At 32.5% G+C, this 27,934-nt stretch overlaps 2 protein-coding genes across 7 annotated transcripts; one reads left to right on the forward strand and one right to left on the reverse strand.

Moving 5' to 3' along the window:
- Positions 1-537: 537 nt before the first annotated feature.
- Positions 538-5,877, reverse strand: LOC106672228 (leucine-rich repeat protein soc-2 homolog). The gene is made up of 3 exons (XM_014403485.2): positions 3,271-5,877; positions 3,118-3,203; positions 538-2,294 (listed from the first exon to the last, which is right to left on the reverse strand). The coding sequence occupies exon 1, from the start codon at positions 5,670-5,672 to the stop codon at positions 3,849-3,851; it is 1,824 nt and encodes a 607-aa protein (XP_014258971.1). The 5' UTR covers positions 5,673-5,877; the 3' UTR covers positions 538-2,294; positions 3,118-3,203; positions 3,271-3,848.
- A 3,618-nt stretch (positions 5,878-9,495) lies between these two features.
- On the forward strand, positions 9,496-27,839 carry LOC106672223 (V-type proton ATPase 116 kDa subunit a). 6 transcript variants are annotated; one of them, XM_014403475.2, is made up of 17 exons: positions 9,496-9,752; positions 9,864-10,040; positions 14,690-14,818; positions 19,495-19,592; positions 22,107-22,142; positions 22,344-22,470; positions 22,530-22,919; positions 22,988-23,138; positions 23,197-23,336; positions 23,415-23,651; positions 23,715-23,824; positions 23,903-24,027; positions 26,577-26,695; positions 26,765-26,872; positions 26,943-27,153; positions 27,211-27,382; positions 27,453-27,839. In XM_014403475.2, exons 1-17 carry the CDS (start codon positions 9,636-9,638, stop codon positions 27,553-27,555), a joined length of 2,550 nt encoding a protein of 849 aa, XP_014258961.1. In that variant the 5' UTR covers positions 9,496-9,635; the 3' UTR covers positions 27,556-27,839. The 6 variants fall into 6 exon arrangements, with proteins under 6 accessions (XP_014258961.1, XP_014258962.1, XP_014258965.1 ...); XM_014403476.2 differs by lacking the exons at positions 19,495-19,592; positions 22,107-22,142 and adding an exon at positions 17,829-17,947; XM_014403479.2 differs by lacking the exons at positions 19,495-19,592; positions 22,107-22,142 and adding an exon at positions 17,865-17,947.
- The last annotated feature ends 95 nt before the right edge of the window (positions 27,840-27,934 follow it).

Raw genomic sequence — 27,934 nt, forward strand, 5'->3', positions numbered from 1 at the left:
AACCTTTGGAAATATTTTTACTCTCATTACGAGAGTGAAAATGGATCTTCCGAAATTTTTGAATTGCCGAACGCTACTCCTCACACTAACTTTACTCTCAGTTCTTTAAATGAAATACAATTTTCTTGTACAGTTAAGATTACAACAATGTTTATCTTCATGACTTGTTATGGCAAAACTTCTAATGTGAAGGTTCAAGACGCAATTATGAAAGCATATTGTACATCTCTTTCTGAAGTGGGTCTAGGGGCATACCATTGGTTAATGGAGGCTAGTCATACATGTCTATCCATTCTTCAGATACAATGAAATTCGTTGGAGAATTCCGCAGAAGCAGTCACCAACACGATGACTAAAATAAATTGTTGAATGATGGATATTACACCCAAATTTCCACCTCACATGCTAAATTTTCCTTGATTTTTGCATTGATTGCAAATCAAGGGGATTCAGCAACTACTTCCGTTCAACAACTTTCTAAATCTACTATATTTGTTGACTGGGCTAAACCCAATGCTATCTTGAAAATAGAAAGTAATATGTGTATGTTAGAAGGCAAGAATAGTAAGCCAAATTAATTTGTGTGTCTGGTGTAACTGTTCCTTTAATCAACAGACCAAAAAATCTCTATTCTAACAACAGTACATCTGAATATTGTCCCAATGTATAAAATCTAGATGTCCAATCAGAAAACAACACAACTTGAGAAAAATATAACCTAGAGGTTTCTTTCAGTGATAACACTTCAATGTAGAACATCGAACAACAGACATTGAAATACACCAAAACATCCATATTAGATGAAGACGAGTTTTTAAATAAGAAAATTCTTATTAAACGTATAAGTATGCATGAAGACAACATACAAACTATCAAGTCCAAACACCAAACAAAATTCTTTCCTACCACAAATACTGAAACCACTGCTTTGAAAATGTAGCTCATTTATATTTTCAACAACGGTAATACATTGAATATATATGTATATAATCATTTTTTAAGTAATAACCACCATAAAGAAAACAAGACAAAATTAACATTTTTTTATAATGATTCAACATTTTACTCTACATAGAATATTACAGATTTTCTTTTTTAATGTCCAATAGAAAATAAATTTCTGAAAAAACCATACTCTAATCCTACAATCGTTGACTTACGAGTACTTCCAGACAACTACAACTATTATCGTTATATATTTTATTCGCTGTTTTGACATTTATGGCCCTTGAAAGTTTGCATACATGCATTTATGGACAAATTTCCTCAACTTGTACCGAGATAAAACCCTAATCTTTGATCACAAAACTATGAATGTGCTGTTACAACATTTAATACATATATTATACCTATTATACGCACATTTTATATCCAAAAAAACTTTTTTCTTTTTTTGGGGGGTTTTGTTTGTAATATATATGAGAAATCTGGCTTTTACATATACAAGTGTATTTCTAGCAATATTTAATGGACAATTTCTATCATTACAGAACACAGTTAAGGGATTAATTTACAATGAATTAATACATTTTCAAAAAAATCGAACCGACTACCGTATAAGTTTACTTTCAACTGCGTTGTATATTTGCATGCCAATGCAAATCTTTAATGGAACCATTTTTTTTTTTTTTTTTTTTTTTTTAAATAATGAAGATTGATTCCATACAAACCATTACAGTTTCCTGGCAGGTTCTGGTACCTAGGTATCCACTTGCACTACAAGAAATGCAATTTTTTTTTCAATTTTTAAATACTGAAAGGTCTTGTAAATGCAATAATTCATTTCAATTTTATTTTAACATTAATTAAATAGATTTGGATTTACACTAATCACAATAAACAGCAATTAGCAATTTTGAGCCAACAAACGCCATTAGGCCTGCACAATTTACAACTTATTATACCTAAAATACTCTTTCTCATTTCTTTTTTAAATAACAATTTTTAACACTGTTTCAGGTATATCATTTTCATGCCAAGTAGAAAACTAACAACAATTGGTATTTTAATTTTTAACCTTTTTTTTTAAATATATTCTTATTCATTAACACTTCTATTTAATAATCATCTTTTTTGGATGAGTCAACATTCATAAAAAAATAAATTGCTACTCCAAAATATCCCAACAATAGAATCTACTATTGTTTTTAAAAACTGCAGACAATTAACATAGCTTCCCCCCTTTTCTTTTTACAACCTCTAAAATCCTACCTCATTCTAATTGGTATTTGTGGCAGACATCTCATTACTCCTTTTGTTTCAGCAAAAATATGAAGGCCAACTTCAAAACACTCCTATAAAATCATAAAAACAAAAATGTGAAAAAATGATTATACTAATTATATTAATATAATTGATATTATATATATTGTTCTTATATATAAATATTAATTTTGATGTGTTTTTTTCTCTCTACCCATGTGTACATATGTGGAGCTAAATAAAACAGCAATTCATTTTGTTTTTTGATTATATTTTAAAATACACGATTAATACTTTTTCAGTCAAATAAATTTTCAATTAAATACAACTTTGTTTTGTTTTTTCCTCCTTACATTTACTTACTTCCATGGTAAAGAATAATATCCTAGGAATGTACTGTCAAATTTTGATGGGAATTGCTGCGACATAAAAGGAGGAAGAGTGATTCAAAATGATTTGAAATCTGATGCATAAGAGAAAATAGGCTGGGGTCACGTAGTGGCTGAAGCTATAGGCAGGAGAATGCATTTTAGCATCCGAAACATACAAAAAATAAAAAATAAAGTTTTTAATTAAAAGTTTTTTTGGGCGTCAGTGGTTTGGTCGACATGGCGCTCATCAATGTAGGATAAAAGTCCCGGGTTCGAATACAGCGGCCCTGCATTCAAACCCGACACTTACAAATGTTTTTTTTTTTTTTTTTCAAAAACACTGACATCCTGAGGGTTGATATGACCTCTACTGTTGCAAACCCTCGTTTAAAAAAAAAAGTTTTCGTGGTGTGTGAACAATATGTTGCTGTAAGGGTTGAATGTAATGTGCTGACACAACTCATCAATAAATTTAAATTATTAAAATATTTCAGCCTATGAAAAGTTTTGATAATATCTGTACTTTGTTAAGTGTAATAATTACCAATGATTGTGATAGGAGACAGCATGATGTAAGTTCGTCCTCAAATCTAAATCCACCCAAGTCAATTTCCAAAAAGCTGTGACAATCTATAACAAATTTTGGTTAGTTATAAATAAATGAGAAATGAATCCGTTGAATGAATTTGTGACTCACCATGAAAAAACTCGATGAGAAGAAATAAGCAGAAATTGTCATCCAACTTTCATAATTTATGCTTTAAATTTTTGCCCAATGTTGTCCAATCGAATGATAAAACCTGTTCTTTTTTTCCCCTATTTATATGTTTAATATTGTTTTTTCTTCTTCTTTTTCTCTAATAATGATCTCTGTAGTCATGCAGATTTTATATAAGTTTATATTTATACAATAAAGAACCAGGCAAAACAAGCGATTAAATTCAACTGCGAAGACAAGCATAAGTGCTTTTCAGTCACTATTTTGCGCAGACGATCTTGTTATAACAAAGTTTCCATCCTTTTGTTCTTTTCCAAGATTTCATTTTGTAGCTCGAGTACAATAACAATAAAACCGATTTGATGTCCTTTTATTTGCTTATTATCTTGTTGTTTACTAAATACATATTATAATATTATATCATATAAATTATGGCACATACAATAATTGAGAAAATGTTATTTCTCTTATTTTATTTTTGCAATAAAGAAGAAAAATAAAGCAACGTAACTGTTGCATGTTTAAAGCCCTCTGTACAAATATATCAGTAAATATTTTCACATTGTTCGATAAGGACCTTGCATTTTAAGATATTTAATGACGAAGGACGGTCCGTTTGTCACAATATCAGGCGGAATCTGTGAAAGAGGGCAATTGTCGATGCTCATGATCTGCAAATTGGAACAGAGGGCAAGTTCAAAAGGAAGATTGTGGAGATTCTGATTATCGTTAATATACAGTGATTCCAAATTTTCTAAAGTCCCAATCTCTTGTGGAAGATGGATTAAATTGTTTTCACCGACGCCGAGGTATGTGAGGTTGGACAGATGGCCGATGGCCCTAGGGAGGGTCTGCAGCTGATTCGACTGTAGGATCAGCTTCTGGAGATCACGCAAATAGCCTATCTCCATCGGAAGTTGGTCTATTTTGTTCTCTTCTAAGTCCAGAAGTCTGAGCTTTTTCAGGCTGACTATCGTTCCTGGAATCCTTCTTAGAAGGTTGTTCGATAATATCAGTACTTCGAGATTCACCAACTGCTGGATGTCATCTGGTATTTTTGTCAATTGGTTTGTGCCTAAATTCAATTCGACCATATTTTGCCAAGTGCCTAAGTCTAATGGAAGCGAGGTCAATATGTTCTCCTTCATATTCAGTTTTGTCAGATTTTTTGCCCTGGAAAATATGCCATATGGTATTTTGTCAATTTCGTTATGCTCCATGTTGAGAGAGTAGACGGTCATGAACTGGTGAGGTCCTCCACTGGGATAAGATGAAAAATTATTCCTAGAAAGCGTAATACTCGTTAATTCCAAAAGGCTAGACAAAAGACCATCAGGAAGTTGAGATAAGACGTTTCCTTCGACATTGAATTCATCCATATGTTTACAATTGCTAAGAGATTTTGGAATAGAGTTGAGCCTATTGTATCTCAGGCCCAATCTCATTAAAGCAGTCAAGTTTCCAATAGATTCTGGAATATCCAACAATTCATTGTGCTGTAAATCTAGCGTGGATAAATTAATACACTGTCCAATTTCCTCAGGTAAATGTTCCAAATGGTTATGCGAGACGTCAAAGGTCAAGAGATTTACCAGTTTGCCAATCCCAGGAGGTAACTCCTTTATTTTATTCTCTCTCAGGCTGAGCATCGTCAGATTGGTCAAATTCCTGATTTCCTCGCCGACTACTTTGATCCTGTTGAAACGAAGGAAAAGAGTGGTGAGAGAAGTGAGCCTGTACACTACGTCGGGTATCTCATTCAGCTTGTTATGCCTCAAATCGAGAACTTTCAACTGCTTCAAAGATACAAGAGATTCGGGGAGACTGGTGAGGGAGTTCTCGCTTAATGCCAAAACCTGCAAGTTCACCAAGCAGCCAATTTCATTCGGAAGGCTTGCCAGTTTGTTCCCGTAGAGATAGAACTCCACAAGATGAGTAAGGTCCCTAACCGTCTGTGGCAAATTGGTTATACTAGACTTGCTCAAATCCAGCCTCGTACCACCATCGTCCTTGCAACGAATGAACTCTTTCGCTATGTCCAAATCCGCCTGTATAGGCTTGTTTTTCTTGACAGTCGGCTTCGGTTTGTTCGACTCCGGGTGCTTGACTGTAACTACCTTCGGTTTAACCCCGTCGCCTCCGCTGAGGGAGGTCGACGACAACTTCTTCTCTTTCATGCTCTCTCTGGACTCTTTCAGGATGCTCACAGAGCAGGCTTGGTCGCCGACTTCTGGCATTTCTGGGGTGGAATTCATACCAACATCCTGGTGATCTTCGTGGTGACTCTGCGAGCTAAAAAAATTACCTGAGCCTTTGTAATCTGCGAGCCTTTCTGCAGCAATGTCACTTTCATTCGACTTCCCCTTTCCAGTCTTCTTCATCGTTCCTCTTTCCTCGACGCCCCTTTTCTGCACATCGTGTCTTCTATTTATTTAATCGTATCGTGTGAAAAAAAACCTAATCGTTCCGGGGGTAAAAATATATTTGGACTTAAAGACCGTCTAACACGGAGGACGCATATCCGCTTAGATAAAAGCAAGGCTAAGACAGGACTTCTAAAACCAACCACTCAGTCATAGGGCTGAAGGGCGGGGTTGCTTCCACAAAGTCCTTAATTTATTTTATAAACACCAATTATTAACAACTCCCAGACAAAGAAATAAATCCAGTTTAAAGATAAAATCATGTTATTTAAAACAATTCCACCACAAATAGAAAAAATGAGCATTTCTTTCTAATCATCCCAAGCATACAAAAGTCCTTACATTTATAATGTACAAGTAATCAAAATATAACTTTATTTATGAAAACAAAATTTATTCTTTATTTTACGTTTGAAAGGAGTGTTTAATTTGAGACGATATTTGACAATGATGGAAAGTCTTGTGATTAGACTTTGAAGTTCCCGCAAATATTTAAAACCACTCAACCTTAAAATGGATTTGCAAAATACACAAATAAAAAGTTTAAATTTTTAAATTTAGCCTTATTTTTACTCATAGCATGAATAAAATGTGACATATACCAAAAAAAGCAATAATTTTTAGATTATTTTTGTCTGAAAATTTCTTTTACTGATCCTTCTTGTCTTACTAGTTGTAGATTTAGGTTTTAGTTGGTGTAGTTAACTTGTTCTTTTGTTATTTAAATTGTAAATTTTAATTTTTTTAAATTAATTTTGTAGTTTATAATTATGAAGAAAGTTTTCTTCCTTCTCTAGGATAAAAATTGGCCACTATAAATTTTTTTCGAGTGTATAGGAAGAATAGGAAAGGTCTGGATGAAAAACAAATTCAATTATCTTTCGACAACAAGCTTTCGACCTATTTTATGGTCATCATCTGGACAATACAATCTTAAAAGTTGCTTACAAATTGACGTAATTGAGTTAACAAAATAACATCACGTTTATCTCTCCTAGAAGCTTTGCATTCTCTCCTATTTCAATTGCAAAGGAAACATATTGACTCAATCCACTTTAAAATTGCAATTTTCCAGATTTCCACCACTTATTTATTTATTTATTTTTACATCTGCATTCATTTGATACAATAAGCAAAACAGATCAAACATTACATCATTAATGTGTGCGGCAATCATCCATGATGAGTTCATTCTATGAAGGCGAAGAATGGTTGTCGTGGGGCCACCGACACTTCAGTCTCTTGCGGAGATTATTTGGCAAGGTAGTAGATTACAGGTTTTTGACAAAGGGATTAGAATGATAAGGTAGTTTAGCATGGAACTTTTTGTAGTGGTATTGGGCCAGGTTTGAGACAAATGAAACATTAGGTTAGTATGGATGGTTCCTCCATTGTCCAGAGAATTTTAGAGACTTATTAAATGAGGAGATCAAACTGTTGAACAATATTAGAAAAGGGACCGGATTAATGATGTAAAAGTATTATTAAAATGAGTTGATTTTTGAATTCTCTACAAGTTCTAATAATAAAGCTTAGTTGTTATTAGTTATAATAATAAAATAGCTATAGCTTTATTATGAAGGAAATATATATGACATGAAGAGGGTAAGCAATCATTAAAGATTATATCTAGATCAGTAATGATTGAGGACTTTTTCAATACCTGGTTATTGTTTTTTGAGGTGGTTAAAGTTTTTTGAGCAAGAGAATCTAATATATGAACGTTTATTTATATTGATTTTTAAACCATTATCAGCACACAACAGACTAAAATGAGTTCTTGAAGTATGTGCATGTTATTAATAGATTTAATTGAGCGATAGATTTTTGTATCGTCTGCAAGGAGTAAAAAATTCACATAAGAATAAAAACATCTGCAATATCGTTTACATGACAAAAAATAAAGGACTGGCGTGCGCCCCGTGCCTCACCACTGGCAACTTCAAATTCTTTAGAGTATGAATTGTTTATAACGACTAATAAGTATCTATCTCTTAAATAGCTTTGAATCCATGACAAGGAAGGTTGCCCCATAAAACATCAATTTAGAGACAAAACATTAACTAGATCAAAAACTTTGGCCATGTTCATGTTGTCTGTGTCAACTTGAGTTTTTGTTTCTAAATTGGTATAAAAAAAATCAGAGTAAACTACTAAGGTGAAGATGATACTAGGAAGCGGAGTTTGTGCTCCCCAGGCACTGCAGCCTTCTGGCTTATTGTCCTTTCTAGTTCCCTAGTTCAGTGCAATTGGCTCAATCCTTCTTCTCAGATCAATTCTTCTGTCATGAGAAGAATGATGTTTTCTGTATGCTAGGTTAAATCTCCATTGAGCCGTTGCTTTACATTCAAAGATGATATGGGTGGCTATTTCCTCTTCCTCATTGCATAATCTGGGATAAGAACATCATTATATATGCCCATGTTGTGTATATGGTTTCTCAGATGCCAGTGACTGGTTAACAGTCTTATCACTCTTCTGAGCCTAGCCCTCTTCAACTGCAGCAGTGAGTTTGCCAGTCTTGGTGAGGGCTGTTTTAACATCATTTGACTATGACTAACGCTGCTAGTTTATCCACTTCTCCTTTTGTTTTTGGATTCATTCTGTGATGGAGGATTCTATATTTGTTTTTGTGGTCCCAAGTATAGGTTCGGGTCCTATGTATGGTCTTGCAGATCCTCCTCTCGCTAGACTGTCTGCTTTCTTATTACCCAAAATTCCCCTGTGCCCTGGCACCCAAGATATCATCATATTTTTTGTTTCCCCAGGTTTTGGAGATTTTGGATGTATTCACTGACTAATTTTGATGTTATTCTTTTACATGCTAATGCCTAAATGGCTTCTTGGACTTTTTGCCAGTGTAACCTCTTTTAAGATTTTCCAGGGCGCAATCATTGATGGCATGTATTTCTGCTTGAAACACCGAAGTGTACTTCCCTAATGAGTTTGATTGTCCATGCTTGTACAGAAAACTCCCGATCCGGTTCCTTTATTTGTTTTGGAGCCATCTGTGTACCATATCATTGTATCTGATGCTCTCCTGTATTCTTCCTCTCCATTATAGTCTGTTGAGACTTTATAGGATATTGTAAAGAATGTTTCTAGGATTGTGTAGTCAGTTCCCATTTCTAAAAATGGGTGTTTGATTTTATTAGTTATGGCTGTGCGCCTGAATTGTTTAGATCCTATCCAATTTGATTATTTTTTGAGCCTAAATCAACTTTTACTAGCCTCTCCTTCTATAAATGTTTCCAGTGGAGGTAGGTTTAGCAGAGTTTCTAGTACACTTGTAGGGGTGATTCTCATTGCCCACGTAAACTGCTAAGTTAGTTTCAGTTGTTAAAAGGTGATGATGTTTTTGACGAATAGGGATGTATAATCATGAACTAGGCTTTCAAATAGTTTAAGACTAGAGGAAAGTTTAGCGATATTATGGTAATTTTCAATATTAGATTTGTCTTTGTTTTTATAAATAGGAATTGAAGGGAAATTCCCAGTAGCTAATGAGGTGTTAAATAGATGAGTCAAAGGAAGAACTAAGCCTTCAAGAGTCAAAGGAAGAAGTAAGCATTCAGCACAAAGTTTGTAATCTATTTAAATTCAACTTTTTAGTATTGTTTTATGATTGGCAGGGTTTACCAAATTCAACTGGTTAGTTTATAAAATAAGGAGACTATAGCAGAAGATAGACAATTGTAAAAGAAAGGCTACAAATTTGTAATCTGGCGCATCCTTTTAAAAAGTCTGCCACGACCTCGGCGCAGAGTGACGAAACCCGAATGGGCGTGTTTAGACTTTCCAACAGACTTACGAAGTTACGATCAATATCGAGAAAGACACGGCCAAGCCAAGTTGCTAGTTTGTTGGAAAGGAAAAACGTTCCGTCTCCCCTGAAAACAAAGAAAAAAGTACTTTTCCAAGATGGGGGGGCTTTTCCGAAGCGAGGAAATGACTCTGTGCCAGTTATTTCTTCAGAGCGAAGCCGCGTACGCTTGCGTTTCCGAGCTGGGCGAACTCGGCCTCGTACAATTTAGAGACGTAAGTTTTAATTTTCTGTAAAAATAAATAAATAAAACGATAATTACGTTGACTGAACTGCCTGCCAATTAATTTCTCGATCTGTACAACTCGTCCTTCTTACTTTTCCAGCTGAATCCAGACGTGAACGCCTTCCAGAGAAAGTTCGTGAACGAGGTGCGACGCTGCGATGAGATGGAAAGGAAACTTCGCTACCTGGAAAAGGAGATTAAGAAGGACATGATACCGATGCTCGACACCGGTGAGAATCCGGAAGCACCGCAGCCCAGGGAGATGATCAATCTCGAGGTGACGCTCTAGAACCGCTTGATTTGCATGAAAAAAAAAATCTAAGCTTACACAGAACTGGACATTCCTCTAGATTTATTTGTATCGCAATTTGACCACGTTGAATAGACAATGTTGAAAAATGCAGAAGTTTGACAGTACCAGTTCACCCTTTTTCAAGAGCTTGTAACGTAAGGCTGCAAGGCAAAATTTGACCTATTCATTTTGAATACTTTATGCATGATCTGCCTTTCGGTGAAATTCTTACATTTTTTTAATATTTCCACTATTCCAGTATTTAAGCTTCTAACATAACTATGCAGTAATTTAATGTACTGACTTACATTTTTATCAAAAATGTAGATTGTACATTTTTCTTATTTATTAAAACAATACATATATTTCATACATACAAAATCGTGTTTCTGGGGCAAGCGGGTCAGCACTTTCTAAGCCAGCGGATGAAAGTGAAGCTGAAATTTGATCGTACAAGCAGTAGTACAAATCTGGGATAAATAACGATAAAAACAAACCCTGGCTTTCACCTAACGATTATTTATTATCGAATAATTTCAGGTAGAGGTGAAATACTATAAATATAATGTTAGTAATGCCTTTTCCCCTCCATCGAAACAAGTATGTCATGATCCACCATTATTGTACATGTACATGCATCTAAAAAACCCTATAAAAAGATAACCCATACACAAGATACACATAAATAGTACATATGAATATTCATATGCAATAGCCTATTGAGTATAATTAACGAATAAAATGACAAGTAAAGAGAATTGTTTATCCCTTTGGGAGCATAGAGGAGAAATTGAAGAAGTTGATAAAAACTAGTCAAGTTTACTAAGTTTCAAAACTGCCATAAAAGCCGAAAGGATCAAGTTAAAGGATGATACACCTATAAAATGAAACCAGAAGTTCAATGTCTATGATCATCCTGGTAAAAGAATTCTCATGTATATTTGTATTCAAGCCATTTTGAGCAGTTTGAATAATTTATCTTTACAATTGTTTAGATTTCTGGCTTTCGGGTTTCAGTTCCCAAGCATGTACATGGTCCTTGAAAGCCAACCTTGGCCGATCGGGACCATGAATGAAATATAAAATACAAATTTTCTAAAATCCTTGGATATCACAGTTTTTCAAAATGTGGCTTGTTTATTTTGTAAAATATTCGTTTTGTAATTTGTTCAAGACTGTGTGAATTTGCATTAAACCTGTTCAAAGTTCATCTTTTGTTCTGTCTTATGTAATTATTAATCTAGTTTGTTTTTTTTATATCCAATTTGAAAACTGATTAATGTCTGTTTGTCATGACAGGCGTATTTACTGAAAAATCTAATTGAATTTAACTCAGTACCAAAAGTTTACCCTGTGTATATTTTTATCTGAAGTGAAAGTTATTTTCTGCCAATTGGGCAAAGATAATTTCTACAAGAGCAATTAAACTTTTCTAATTTTTTGTGTTTATATTTGAACTTTGTTAGTTCTAATGATTGTTGATTCAGCTAATAATTAATTTAATTAATTATTTTGACTAATATAATAAGGTTTTTCTTTATCCTTGTTACTTTCATGGACAATTTTTTACTCAGTCAATGTAAAAAGGTGCATTGAAATAACTAAATTACTATTGCTATGGTAACGTTTCTGCAATTTATGCTGTAATCATGCACAATTTTTAATTTTTTTAATACCTTTTTAACTTTTTAAATTTTTTTAAATACATACAAATTAAACAATATGTAAGATGCCTCCTGCCGCAGAAGTTACACTCTCAACAGCTGAATAATTTCAAGCCCCAACAATTAGGCTTTTAATTCTGAATACACTCACACTCTCATATATATTTCCTTATTATCCTTAAATACATTTTCCTGTTTATATACCATTATATTATTATTATTCTTATTATATTATCATTAGTTATGGTGTTGAAGTATTCGATATTCCTCCATCACCCTTTACTCGGCTGATCTTCACTAATTTAATTGAGGGTCGACACTGCATTCCCCCATTGGCCTCTTACGCTACACATTCACACTAATAAATACATTCACTCTCACTATACTCAAAAGGGAACACAAAACGAGATATCTAATTTACAAAACTGTGGAATTTAAAATGAAGATTGTCAGTACATTCAATATGTAAGCCTGAAATTTAGTTTATTTCAACTTCACCAATGAAGAAGCATTCTTTTCGGATTTTGGCATACTTCAATTTTTAGTACTGCATTAGTTGAGTGGTTAGCGTGTCTGACTAGGGTTCGATTCCCACCATCGCCCTTGGAATTTTCTTTCGCACTCTCCCTATCTCCCAAAAATATATGTGCAATTAACTACTCTGTTCTGACTAATATGGGAATCATAAAGCCATTAAAAAAATAAATAAATACTTTTTATGAATCCTTGTGTTTTCATTAGGAGATCATGCTCAAAACAATCTAGTGAAAATTACATATATTAAACAGTCAACGTTTTAGTTTTCTAGAAGTTTATTTTCCAGAAAAGCTTTTAATTTTTTATTCACCTTTAAAGAAAAAACTTATTTATTTATTTTTTTGTTATTTTCTACTTTTCTACAACGGTTCGCAACAGCAGAGGTCATATCAATCCTGGGTGGGGGGCAGTTGTTTTTTTTTTTATTTTTTTCTTTAAAGGATGTCGGGTTCGAATGCAGGGCTTCTGGGGGGGGGGGACTTTGTTATGTCTATGGTGATGTTAAACTGTTGTCACTGCATTTAACCCTGTTCCACATGTCCTTTTTCATCGCTTTTAGACACATAGGCAAAAGTAACAAGTAATTCGCAAGGCTGATCTTGGCAAGTTTATGATTTTTATGAGTTAAACCCTGGTTATAAAATTTAAAAAAAGGAAGGGGATGAAAGAATCATAAAAAAATTTCTTAATTTTGTTTGATAACCTTTTGTGTTAAATTGTTTCCTCCTTCCATTTGCGAAGGCATTGTCAACTCAATAAATGAATAATTTTTATTATAAGGGATTATATCTGCAAGGTTGGACCTGCTGTACAGTCCTTGACCGGATATCTGTCCAAATATGTACCCGTTTTTTAAATTTTTGTCAAAATGTTGCAATCATATGCTAAACTACGCTTTATCTCAATTTAATTTTATGGTATTTACACAGTTTATAACAACTTGGCCCTTTGCAAAAATAAATTTGTGGCAAATCCAAGGCAAATAGGTTTTTTCTTAATTGATTTTTTTAATATTATTATTATTTAATTTTAATTAAATTTAAAATATTTCTGAATTAATGTAATGCTTTTGCTTTAAATAGACCACAGACCAAATTGTCAATCATATTAGCCTTAATATTTATTTTTTAATGGATTATCTCTCAATAGATCATACATTTTTGTACTTTAAATCTTCAAATTTTATGAATTGTCATTTTTAAAAGTGATTTTAAATTCCCAATATGTCATGAACATTCCCAGAAACATCTCATGCGACATTCATTTTGTTGTTGACATCGTCCCGAATTGACATTTCTTCATTTCCAGGCCTAAACCCCCTTAGGAACTTTTATTATAACTTCCTTTTATCTTAAAAACGTTTACGGTGTTTATACAATATATAGCACCCACTTAGTAGGCCTGTAGAAACGATTGCGCACTTTTAACACAATGGCTAATTGTAAAGATGGATTATAAATATATTTCTAATCACTTATGACATAAGAGGCCTAAATCCATTTGTTTAATCTTCATTTAACGGTATTGTTTATTTGTTTTCCTAAATTTCAATCACAAGTGTAATGAACCACTTATTCATGGATTTTTATTATAATTAGCAAAAAAGAGATTTATATTGGGGAAGCAATACACAGACAAATCCATATCAATTTTGATAATTACTATCATTAACATGATATTTATATGTCATCAGCTTAAATAAATAATTGTTTAAATATTATTTGTACACAAGGATAGCCGCTATTGCTAATCTTGTAATGCCTTACTAATTTTTCCAATTTTTTTATGATCATTAAAAACGTCTGCTTGTCTACAGACCTCATTTTTTTAAAATAATCCTCATTATACTTCTTTTAAAGTAGATGTAAGTAAGGAGACATGCTTCTTAGCCCATTCCTTTCCTTTCTTCTGTAATCTTGTTTTGTTGATGGTAAATTCAGATTCATAACCAGTCAAAATATCCACTATCATCTCATAGTACTGGAGGTAAAGTTACTATTCAATTCTAGAAATTGAGAACTGAATTTTAAGGAGAAACTACAAGAAAAGAACATGGGTGGAATCCGTCCTCTATTGCTCCTGGTTCGCTGAACATGAAACGAACTATACTTTCATTGTCCTTCAATACTTAATTGTCAATTCTTCCTTTTATGAGCCCAGTCATGCTTAGCAATCTCATTTGGTCTTGAACAAATGAAATTCTGTCATAAATAATTAAAATAGATACAAGTAAAACAGTGCATATGGAGCTGGGTAACTTCCAGAAACACTGTACTTGTAATTTTAATAATTAAACAAATAAAAATTTTAATCTTTTGATGTGAGAAAGTTGTAAAAGTTTCTAGGAAAACTGTTATAGTTCAATTATTTGCCAACAGTGTTTTGAATATAAGTTTATACATTGTTAATAACCCAAAGAAAAATTGGTTATAGGCTACGTTTGAGAAGCTTGAGAACGAGCTACGGGAAGTTAATCAGAATGCGGAGGCCCTGAAGAAAAATTTCTTGGAATTGACCGAATTGAAACACATTTTGAGAAAGACGCAAGTATTTTTCGATGAGGTAAGAACTTGAGATTTTGACATAGATTTAGGCCAGTATTTTTGTCAGATGGCAGAATCAATTAATTTCCACTAGTTGACAAAAGTGTTATTTTCCATTGTTATGTCATAGTTTTTGATATCTAATGTCAGTAGGTGTTTTATTAAATAATTTAAACTGTTGTGCACTGTTTTATTTGTACTAATTATCAAAACTCAGTTTAAAGAGGTAAGAAATATTGAAATTTAATACAATATTTTATCCATTGATGTATTAAGTTTATTAAGAAGTTTCAGCTCTGAGTATTGGCAGAAAACTATCACCACATCTCTTCTACCCTTTGTTCGGAATTAACCAAACAAATTACATTGAGTAACAATTTTAATTAAAGAAGTGAATTTCATTTTTTATTAGATGAATTTTGCTTTTGCATTGTCTTTAATTCATAGATACTTTGGTGAAGGATTATTTTGGCATTTCTCTTCTCTTTTTTTTTTTCTTTAAAAAATTATTAATTTACAGAATTGTTGCATTTTATTAGTTAATTTTCTAGTCTTTGTTTTCAGCTGAGGTGTGGTGCTGCTTGTATTAACTTTATTTTTAGTAAGCATGATGTTTATTACTTACCAACAAATGGTGTTTTGGTCTAATATTTATATATATGCCATTATTATTATTATTATTATTTATAGTTTTATTTTGTGTGTATTTTGTTACAATGTATTTTAACATTTTTGTATCCAGGTGTCTACCACATTTTTATTTATGTGTTCAGACATCGCTGCCCTTTTCCAGTTCCTAATTCCTCCGTTAATAACAAACAGTTCCAAGTTCTAACTCACAAAAATTATTCTCTATGTTTACCTCTATTTGTTGCTTTCATAATTGAGATAAAATGAAGCTTACAACAGTTTTTCTTCAATTCAAAGCCCAGATGTAAAGCTGCACTTTTGTTCTATACTTGTGTATTTGTGATACCCCTTATTTTTATTTTTTATTAATGAACTGGCTTTTTATTTATTCATTATAATTTTGTTTTTTACTTCCTTTTCTTTTAATGATAATATTAGTGTTTTTTCCTAAATGGTTTAAATCAGAGCCATGTGCAATGTGCTTGAGATCATTAAGTAATAACTGTTATACAAGAGGGCTTAACGTCCAATTTCCTGTTGAGTGTAACAGACGAGTGGTTAAACCATTTTACAGTACTTTCAAACAATTTTTGTTTAAAATTGTTCTAACGAAGAACGGATTTATAGAAAAAGTGGTTTACAATTTTTCCTTAACAATTATTTTTATTTTCATATTACTCGAACCAATCAAGTCTCCTGCCTTTCTCTTCCAAGTGTAATAGTTTTACATCATCTTTAGGATCAATTTTATGGCCTGTGTTACAAATCCATGGGCTGTGCCATGATTCGAACACAAATTTATTATCACAGTAATTATGATGAAAACGATGGTATGGGCCTCGTAGACAAACAAATTTGTAGAAATGGTGTAGGGCTGCTGAATGTATTAAATCATTAATAACAAACTAATTATCACTATATTTTCTCCAGACTGGTTTTGACTATCTTTAATCATCTTCGGCAAAATTTTGTAATTAAATAAAGACAACAAATCTCAATTACAATAATTTAATTGAACAAAATAATTTTACAAGTCAATTACGGATTAAAACCAGGTGCAACTTGTATTTAACTTTAAACGTGTAAGGATGTAGTTTATTGTGTAATACTTACAGTAGTAAATATAATCCAACTGCAATGTTTAAGGTAACTAGACAATATGATCCATTAATAAATTAAAATAAATAATAAACATAAACCCAGTAATCACTTTAATGTATTTAACTTACACAGCTTAGTCACTTTAAATGTAATCCCTGATACAAACTAGATTTCAAATTGCTTTTACAGTCACTACCGTTTGGGGGGGCGATGAAGGTGAAGGAACTCAAACTGATAAGAACTATACCTTAGAATCAAAGGTAACATTAATCAGTTAAATCCTGTTTTCTCTCCCTGTGATACCTCCGTTGATCTATTAATCAATAGATCTAAAATGAGCGGAAACTCGAATGATGTAACAGGTTCACAATTTTTCCTTAACATTGTTTCATATTACTCGAAACAATCAAGCCTACTGCTTTTCTCTTCCAAGTGTAACAGTTTTACATCTTCTTTAGGGCCAATTTTATGATCTGTGTTAATTGCCTAGTTGTTTTTAAGTCCATTAGCGTGACAAATATGATACAAATGCCGTAATCATTCGGCCACCGTGGGTCCCCACTTGAGTTCGTTAAAGCGTCCAATTTTTGAGCAAATATGATAAAATCAGCAGACCCCCATGTACATACCCAAAGGGTTTTTGAATGTAACCCTCCTATACGACAGAAATTACTTTTTTTAAATGCCAATTTTCATAAAACTGAAAATCCAGATAGTGGCCTTGTAAATTAAAAATTAAAAAAAATAAAAGAAAAGAAAAACTATTATGATTAAAGGATTGGAGAACAAAATTATTAATAAATTATGGAACTTGGTGGAATGACTAGAATTAAATGTCAACACAGCATAATTTAAAAGCAGTTTTTCAACATTTATATGCTATATTGTAAAAAGAATAAAAATAAACCGTTTGAGTAAAGTTCAAGGTTATAATGAATATTTGTAAATATGCCAAAGTCCTTTTCTAATTATTTCATTTTAAAATATTCTTATTAAGAAGAATTCAAAGCTATACATTAAACAATAAATTGTATATATTTATCGCAAATTGGTCATCTATTGGCCACTTAAATTAAGCTTTTTCTTACTGTCAAGATTATTAAAATTTAAATATCCAATAATTACTTTTGTCCTTTTGGCTACATTTATTTATATGTAAGCTTATTGCAATTAAAATATTTATTTTTTAATTAAAAAAAGGAAAACATTTCTTTCCCAAATCCTATTCCTTTTCCAAAGATTGAACCCTCCAACCAATCCTTGAGACTCCTTGACAGATGTGGTGTTGTATTTGCCAGACACAGGGTCATCACAGTCATATGAACTACGTGCAGATGTCAGATCCGAAGAGAGAAGAGGAGCAGACCCTGCTAGGCGACGAATGGCTCAAGTCTGGAGGCCAAGTGCTAAAGCTAGGGTAAACAACAAATCAAGAGCCTAGACACCCGGAGGACTCTTTTCGATTATGCATTCGCCGTTTGTTCATTCTTAATTTGAAGGCATAAGAATTCTCAAAGAGTCTGACAGGGTTACTGATAATTTGCTTGGTGTTGGGCATTTTTTGAAAAATATTTATTTTTTTAAATGTTTTATGCACTGGCCATGGGTTTATAAGCTGCTTTTTCTGGCTTTTTTCTTCATTTGCTTTTACATTATTTATTTTTAAATTAACTTTGCATGCACTTCTAAGAATTTTGTCAAATAACACACCTTAACATTAAATTGCATTTAAGGATTTAAAAACAGCTTCACAAATATTGACTAGAAAACAAACCTTGTGATTTGGAAATGTATGAAAATATACAATCGTATAAAGTTATTTGTTTCATTAATTTTTAAACATTTATTATTTGAAGAATTGAAGAACATTTTTGGATTCTCAATTCTTCAATTTTTATTCAATTTATTAAACAATTTTATAACCAGCTAATCAATAAAATTGGATCGATAAAGTAAATGCAAAAATAAACTTTTTTAAACCAACAGTAATGAACTTTGTTTCCTATGTTTTAAACTTTGTAACTATCATTTGCCATTATTGATATCCCCTGTCATTAATTTACAATCTAGTAAGGAATATTGACATATAAATTTTATTTTTAAAGTTAATAATGTAGACTATTTGTGTGCTATTAAACACATTTTTGTTTGCTTTTTATGTTGTAGTTAAGCTTTGTTATTAAGTTTTAGTTTATTACTTTTCGCTAAATGTCTTTGTGGATATTTTGATAATAATTTTTTTTACGTCTTTCAGAAACTGTAATAATAGCCTATAATTTTATTTACACACAAATTAAATCAATTATTTCTATATAACACATAGTACATATTTTACCTTATTTTTTACAATCCTTTTGATAACTAAGGTTGATTTTTGTTTATTTATGCATGGGTATGTTGTTTTTTATTTTAATATTTATAATAGTTATGGATCATAGCTGACTTCAATACATACATATAAAATGTCATTCACTTCTTGATTATGTTGTGCCCATGAAATTTGCAGGAAATATTCCCATTAATTGACCGATTCTGTTTATCAATTTAAACAGTGCACAATTCAAGGCATTTCAGTATTACTTTTATTGGGTACATTGTTAAAATTATTGCACTAAAAAGAAGAAAAAAGGTTTTAACATCGCTTTGATTTGCTTTGTGTGCTAAAATGTTTTTGTCTTGTCCGATGCCTTTTGACGAAAAGGCAAGTAAGAAAGATTGAAAAAAAAAATCATCCATTGAATAACTAAAAGTACTGAAGATGATTGTCAACACACTATAAAATTACATTTTAAGTAATTTGACGTTTGTTGACGGTCTTCAAAAATGTGTTATGTCTATGAGCATTAAAAAAAAAAAAAGTCTTGTCGATTGTGTTTATAGCTAAACACGTCAGTGGGTGAAGGAATTTTTTTTGTTAGATGTTCTTTGTACATGTTTGTGATGGTGTGGGTGTGGGATTTACAGCAGGAGGGAGGTCTCAATTCGACCGAGTCTATGACTAGAGCTTTGATCAGCGATGATTCCATTGTGAGACAGACGAATGCCGGACCAGTACAACTGGGGTATGTACAAACAATAAAAAGACAAGGGATAAAAGGAAAACGGAGTAATTAAAAAATGATAAACTCTCAGTTGCATGAAAATTTTAATTTTTTTCTTTCTTCCTTTTATTTATAAACCCAACATTAAAATTTATCTGCATGTTTCTTTACTTTTCTTTTCTTTTTAAAGGCATGTTTATATAAATACTTAAAACATGGACTAGCTACATCTGCCATAACACAACCAAACCATTTTTCCATCAATATAAATAAAAAAATTATAGATTTTGTTCTTAAAACTAACACTATTAAATGGCAATAAAATAATTTTGTTATATTGATGGGTTTTCAATAAAAATTAGTCAGTCGGATTTTTTAATTTTTTATTAATTAATCTTAACTGTTTAACTTGGTCAATTAAAGTTTGAATTTGAAAAATTGACCTTATTTTAATTAGGGTGGTTTACACCTCTGGTTCCTCCACTCGACCTTCTAATAAATCAGTCAGTTGCGATGTTTACTTACAAAAAGTCTACTCTCGGCCAGAAATTTCCTATAGCCAGTTTTGGTGACTTGAAAGCCCAATTATGGCTGTAAATCCACATTCAATTTTTAATTTAAACATTCTCATTACATGTATTAGTCATTAGGGAAAGTTTGTTAAAATAATATAAAGTATTAATTTGGAAATTATATGAAATGTTGATATTTCACAAGTAAAAGAAATACGGTGAATCTTAGTTATACATTTATTACATGCCCTGGTTATAATGGTTATATTTTTTCTACTGTTTTGTTGTAGATCCCCATACATTTTTGCGTGTAGTCTTTTTGCCTCTTGTTCAGAATGTGCACTTCTTTATTCTGCAATATCTTTTTTTAAATCTTGCAAGAAGAGGTTAGATGGTATGTAAAGTTTATGCTTTCTTCTTATCTTCCGTTTTAAAAATGTTCTGTGATACAGTAAATTATTATCCAATAGAAGGGTTCAGCCCCTGCCAGCAGTGTGGTTGTTAATAATGTTTTCATGTATATGGATTTTCATAACGTTTAACTAAAGAAATCCGCATTTTTCCATTGTTCGGATTCGATGGACATCAGTATTTTATTTATTTTAATTATCTTTAATTTAGAGAAAATTCTGACACCAAATTTGAAACCTTGGACTTACAAATGTGTTAGTTTTATTTATATACAATTGGTCATTTCTTATCTCGCTTTGGACTCATTTTGCTGAGACTAATTTGCAGTGTTCTTCAAGCCTCTTTAAGATAAATATTTTTTTTTTAATTCTTACTCAGAAAATAATTAATATATCATAATATTTTCCTTTTAAATTTTACAGATTAATTATTAATTAATACTTTGGTTAACCTTTGAGGCATGCTAAATATACTGCTTTTGTCTTTGTATTCACACTGTTTTATTTGCATGTGTCTGAGAAAAAACACTGATATTTGTGTTTGTTTTAAGTAATAAGGCTTGTAAGTGGATTTTGTATTCAATTTTTTTTATTTAATTTAAATTAATAAAACTTACATAAACTGGTTTGAATTGTTCGTAATACTATTAATTTCATCTTTTTTTCATCTAAGAGTTTTTAACCGCTAAAATAATAATGTTCTGCTGTACTTAAGAATTATCATGGACTGCACTGTTTTATTGTAGATGTATGCATACAATTATTAACTAACAAATGATTTCCTTTTATCTAAAGGTAAAAAAGGGTATGAATTCTCTTTTATTTTATTATGTCAAATGTTGCAACTATGGTATGTTTATGATAACCGTTTGGTCTGAATTTTATTAGTTTAAAAATTGAATTTTTAAATCTCTTCAGGTGAGTTGGTTTATAACTAATGAGTGAATAAGGATAGAAAAACTGCTTAGAAATATCTATCATGGTTATTTAAGGAGAGACTTTTTTTTAAGCAGTTTTTAAATTATCTTTTGTGACAATTAAAAAAAATTGCATTAATTTTGGATGTGGATTGGTTTGTAGCGAAAAGTTGAAATTTCACAAATCAAACTCTGGAAGTTTGCACTTTTTTTTTTTTTTTTTTTTTTTTTTTTTTTTTTTTTTTTTTTTTTTTTTTTTTTTTTTTTTTTTTTTTGGGCAAACATCTAGAGAAAACTTCTGGTAAGTCTAGCTTGAAAATGTTACGTTAATTTTTGTTAAATAAAATGACAATTACTATTTTATGATCACTTTAATGGTTTATAATTTAAAATAAATTGTTTAAAGTTAATACATTTTATAATATTTAGTAGCAATCACTCTAGTAATTGAGCTATAATAATGCTATAATAAGCATTATAAATATATTATATGTGTCTGGGGTATTATTATCAGTTAATTTCACAGAATATTTAATAATAAAAAACAAACAAAAAAGCAGTAGGATTTGCACAAATTTCTTAATTGCCATTTTACCAGAAGCTTATGGACAATGTTCCCCTCTCATTTTTACTGTAACATTTGCTTATGTCGCATATTTTTTCTTTTGTCATGCTTTCACTTTGAAAAATTGGCAGTTCCGAATTGGAGGGAGCGAGAAAATTGATGATGAGGTGAGCTCTTGCACTTAATAAATTATTCATCATTGACAGTTTTGTTCTTGAGTTGTCAAAGCGATCGAGGCATGAGTTTTGTAGAAATTTGCTGAAAAAGCAGCTTGGCTTACATGGCCTTTTTTGGGAGGGATTTGCTTGCTTTTTCTTCAATTCTGATTTTACAATTGAAAATTTAAACAAACGTTTTTTCCCATGTAGATTTGTCGCAGGCGTCATATTGAGAGAGAGGATTCCAGCTTTTGAGAGAATGTTATGGAGAGCCTGTAGAGGAAATGTGTTCCTTAGACAGGCAGAAATCGAAACTCCTCTTGAAGACCCATCAACTGTATATGCTCTTAATTTTCTGATAGAAAAAATCGCAATTTCATGGCTTTTCTTTCACAGGGAGATGAAGTTTTTAAATCTGTTTTCATCATATTCTTCCAAGGCGACCAGTTAAAAACACGCGTCAAAAAGATATGCGAAGGGTTCAGAGCTACGCTTTACCCTTGTCCTGAAGCTCCAGCAGACAGACGGGAGATGGCCTTGGGTGTTATGACCCGTATTGAAGACCTCAATACAGTTTTGAGCCAGACGCAAGACCATCGTCACAGAGTATTAGTTGCTGCAGCTAAAAATATTAAAAACTGGTTTGTCAAAGTTCGCAAAATCAAAGCGATTTATCACACTTTGAACCTTTTCAACCTTGATGTCACTCAGAAGTGTCTTATTGCTGAATGCTGGGTGCCTGTGCTTGATATCGAGGCAATTCAATTTGCCTTAAGAAGAGGAACTGTATGTACAATTCAAATCAACTATAAATTACCTTTCAATTTGTTTTATGTAATTATTCGATGAACCAGGAGCGGAGTGGAAGTTCAGTTCCACCGATTTTAAACCGAATGGACACTTTTGAAGATCCTCCGACTTATAACAGGACAAATAAATTCACAAGCGGTTTTCAAGCGTTGATAGATGGATATGGAGTTGCAAGTTACCGTGAAATCAATCCAAGTAGATTCAGTAGTAAAACTTCTTAAATGATTGATTTTTAAAAATATAAATTTTTCAGCACCTTACACTATCATAACATTTCCATTCTTATTTGCTGTTATGTTCGGTGATCTTGGCCATGGTGCGCTCATGAGCATTTTTGCTGCCTGGATGGTGTTGAAAGAAAAACCCCTTCAAGCGAAAAAGAGTGATAATGAGGTTATTTTCATATAGTTAGAAAACATTATTACTATAATTTTTTTTAACATGTACTTGATTTTATTTTGTTTTGTTAAGATCTGGAACATCCTTTTTGCCGGACGTTACATCATATTGATTATGGGCTTCTTCTCTATGTACACTGGGTTTATTTACAATGACATTTTTTCTAAATCAATAAACATATTTTCATCACATTGGGTTATAAATTACAACAAATCGACTGTGATAAACAACACGTACTTACAGTTGGATCCCAGCTCAGATGATTATGTTTCAACACCGTATCCCATTGGTATTGACCCAGTTTGGCAGGTAATATAAATAATTTATTTATAAGCAATTTCAACAGTTTTTTAACTAAGCATCGCTTTGTAGATGGCTGAAAACAAGATTGTATTTTTGAACGCTTACAAAATGAAAATATCAATCATACTCGGCGTTTTCCATATGCTCTTCGGTTTGTCACTCAGTCTGAAAAATCACAAGTCAGTCTCAATTTCTTGTTTAATTGATTGTAAAAATGAAATTTTATTTAATTTTTAATATTTTTTTCTTGTTTTTAGATATTTCAAGAAACAAATTAACATCTATTGCGAATTTATTCCCCAGCTTATATTTATGACATTCCTCTTTTTGTACATGGTACTTCTCATGTTCTTCAAGTGGATGATTTACACTCCCAAATTTGGTATGCCAACACTAAATTTAAGCCTTTTGTAGATTTAGTTAGAAGAAAAAAAATATCTGCAGCTATTTCATACATTCTTTACAGTCATAAAGGACAAAACTAAAATAAAGTTCCTGTCATATAAGAGGGTTTAATGTCCAGTTACCACCTGTTGGGTGTCGCGGATGAGGGTCAAAATTACATTGCAATACTACTTCCCAATTAAGCTCAAACAAAGCTCCAAGGGATATGCCAGGATTCAAACCAGGAACCACTAGCATAGTAAATGTTAAATGCTTTAGTCACTGGACTACTTTGGTCCTCTTCTAAACCCATTTTAGAGAAAGAAATTTAATCATTTCTGTATTACGATGAACCTTTAGAAGTCAAAAACTTAACCTAATATGCTTCTTCAATTTTGTCTTTTTGGGTGCTGTAATTTTGATGTTTCTGGTCAATTTAGCATGTTTTCAAGGATAGACAGACCAAAAATGATGGGATACGGCCAAACTATAGGTTTATCAGCCCCAAACTCACAGTTTATTTTAGGTTTGTTTGGTAATGCAATTAGTTTTTTTTTTCTTTCCAACTTTCGACTTTAACCCTTTTTAATGAATGGGAGTTTTTTTAGTGGACCTGAGAAGGGCTGGTGTTATTTCGAAGCGTTGAAAAGATGAATCGAGGCCGGGATTGAGTGCATGTGTGTGCCGTTGGTAGTGGTCCGTGTCCTAGAGAATCGGCTGAGGTCTGGGGCCATGAGTCGGTTGACTCTGGTGCAGCAGTTGGCCAGTAGCCAAGTTGGCTGTGTCAAGAAGATTAGTTCGAGGCTAATGCTGCAAGTACCCTTGCCATCGTTGTCGGTGATCCATTAGTGATTAGCGAGAACTCATTGGGGAGACGAGTCACAAGGAGTAAAGTGAGATCTCGCCAAAGAGATGTCTGAAGTCATTAGGGCAGTGGCACAGTGCCCCTGCTTTTATATGAAATGGCTCTACTCTGAGTGGAGGGCAAGACCATTCCAAAACCGAGTTCCAGAACACCTAGCAGGTACCGTGGTAACTGCAGTTGGCCATCACACCCTTATGAAAGGTGATCCTTTATTACCTGCTAGCCCCAGTAGCTTTAGGGTAGGAAAAGCTGTATTAAAAGATTATTAAAAAAACAGGTCATTGCTCCCAAAAGTCTGTCCAGAATAAACTGTGACACATACGACATGGAAACAGATAAAATTCAATTGCTATAAGAGTTTCATCTTGGACATAGAGCAGCATATGCCTGTTAAAATTTATGTGGAATTTATAGTGTTAACACACAATGAATCAAAGAACAGCCTCAAGATGTAAGACTTAACGAGCTTAAAAGCAATGATTTATTAGTGGCATTGGAGGATGAATACAAATTAAATGCACCAGAGCTATCAGTCATTGCACGTTATTAGAAAGAAGAATCTGATCTCCAGTTTATGTTGTGTAACATGATTTATGGGTTCCCCATGAATGTCACTCAGGAACAAGGAAGGCCACATGGCTTGTGTTTCACACCAGAATAGGAATAAATTTGAACGATGTAGTTCCTGTTTGGTCCCTGGGGATGAGAAGTGGGTCCTTTACAAAAACGTTAAACGCTGGACCGTTTGCAAGAAGAATGAAACGCTGCCATTGACGTCAAGAGCCAAGATTACACCATCGTAAGGTCCTATTGTCTGTTTGATGGTATATTCGAGGAATAATTTACTTGGAACCGAATCTTCCGGCAGATGTGTACTGTGCCCACTAAAGCATCTTGGGGCAGCGTTGAAGGAAAAACGTGTAGTTCTAGTGAATTGACATTGTGTTTCACCATGATATAACGCCAAGGCTCACTGAACAACTGCACTTAGAGTAAAACTCGCCAATAGTTGTCCCAGTCCACATACTTTTCGTACCTTGCCCCCTCCTATTTTTATTTGTTCCACTCCCTAGACAATCAGTTAAAAGGTAGATTATTTTTTAACAAAAACGCTCTGAAAATCGGACTTATATATTTCTTCTCAGGGTTTTCACAAAAAAAGGGGATATTTCTGTTACCAGAATGTTGGCAGTATGTTATAGAGACCAAAAGAAATTATGTTTTGGATTAAAAATATAAAAAAATTATATTTTGAAAGTTTGATTCTTTTTTTCTGAAAATTGAAAAAACTTATGAACACACAATAGTAATTGACTCCCCCCCACAAGTTTCCTAGTGCTTGTTTCATGATCAGCAGCCATGGGTCCTCTGACTGAAATCATGGCCGGTCTGATCTTACTTTTCTTTTTAAGTTCTTCTTCCTCGATTTTTTGAAACTGTTTGATCAGGTCCAAAAGTTCTGAAGCGACGTGCTAATAATTCACTTTCCTCTTTTTGGATTTCTTGTCTACAACACTGATTGAGTAAAAACATCTAAGTTTATAATTATAGTTAAATATATTGACATTAGTTTTGGATTAAAGTGTTTTTAAAGTTTAACCCATAATAAATTTACCCACAATCTTCCCAAAACATTTCAACTTATTTGAAGAATAAAAATTTAATACTTATTATATTTTCAGATCATATCACTTCATCCCCGTTCTGCGCTCCTTCCATTTTAATTACATTCATAAACATGGTGCTTTTTAAAGATACTACTTATCCAGAAAGATGTTCGGAAAGCATGTATGCGGGACAAGTAAGCCAATATTTTTGACGATTATCTCTTACTGTTCAAATGGAAGCTTAATTCCTTTTCAATTTTCAGCAAGCTATACAAAAACTTTTGGTAATTTGCGCTGTACTTTGCATCCCATGGATGTTGTTCTCTAAGCCTTATCTAATCCAGCGCAATATGAAAAAAGAACATCAATTGGTAATTTAAAAACAAAAAAAAGTTAAAAATTCTAGTGTTTTATTTGTTTTATAATTTGTTTATTTTTCAGTTGAGTAATAATCATGTCGGCACAGAAAATGGCGATATAGAAGGTGCAATCACGCCGCAAACTCAAGCTGTGTCAGAAGGGAAGGTCGAAGAGCATGATATGACAGAAATATACATTCACCAGGGAATTCATACAATCGAGTATGTTCTCGGTTCTGTCTCTCATACAGCATCATACCTTAGGTTATGGGCTCTGTCCCTCGCTCATGCCCGTAAGTACCAAAAAAAAAATTCTTTTATTGATTTTTAATAAAAATACGATTGTGTAGAACTCTCTGAGGTGCTGTGGCATATGGTCCTTACAAAAGGATTGAAATTTGACAGCTGGATCGGAGGCTTTGTCCTCTGGGCTATTTTCGCTGCCTGGGCAATCCTCACTCTCGGGATCCTCGTCCTCATGGAAGGGCTTTCAGCCTTCCTTCATACTCTTCGTCTGCATTGGTATATATTTGCAAATGTGTACATCTGTTTATATCGGTTGTTATTAAAATTGTTTGCTACTTGTTCACAGGGTGGAGTTCCAAAGCAAATTCTATTCGGGTATGGGCTACACTTTCCAACCGTTTTCATTCGAGGTCATCTTGGACCAGGCCGCACACTCAGCGGAGGAGTAAAGAGTCTCATGTAATCTGATAGTAATAAATAAAATGTATGAAAAAAAAATATATGCCATAAATACTTCCTTATTAACACATTATATAGATCAAGTACTTAAAAACAATGCTGTTTCATTTGAATCCTGTAGCTTTTGAAATTGTATTCTAATATTTCTTTTTATTTCAGTTTGATTTTAATTTTTTGTATTTTGCAACATTCCACAATATTGTATTTAATTTTTTTAAATTCTAATTGATTGATACTTCAGTTTTTTTGAATACATAACTTAAAACACACAAAATTGTTTTCGCAGGTTTTCTTAATTCCCAAACATTTTTTTGTATAAAATTGTTGATTTTTCATGACATTGAGCTGTCCACTGGTATGAAGTGAAAA

The sequence above is a fragment of the Cimex lectularius genome, unplaced genomic scaffold (genome assembly GCF_000648675.2).
Source record: "Cimex lectularius strain Harlan isolate CLEC.00 unplaced genomic scaffold, Clec_2.1 scaffold17, whole genome shotgun sequence".
Classification (NCBI taxonomy): domain Eukaryota; kingdom Metazoa; phylum Arthropoda; class Insecta; order Hemiptera; family Cimicidae; genus Cimex; species Cimex lectularius.

Coding starts and splice junctions, on each gene's coding strand:
- LOC106672228 (XM_014403485.2), bottom strand. CDS start 5,672: ATGAAGAAGACTGGAAAGGGGAAGTCGAATGAAAGTGACATTGCTGCA.
- LOC106672223 (XM_014403475.2), top strand. CDS start 9,636: ATGGGGGGGCTTTTCCGAAGCGAGGAAATGACTCTGTGCCAGTTATTT. Junction 10,041..14,689: donor GGGAGATGATCAATCTCGAG/GTGACGCTCTAG, acceptor AATTGGTTATAG/GCTACGTTTGAGAAGCTTGA. Junction 22,471..22,529: donor CTCTTGAAGACCCATCAACT/GTATATGCTCTT, acceptor TTTCTTTCACAG/GGAGATGAAGTTTTTAAATC.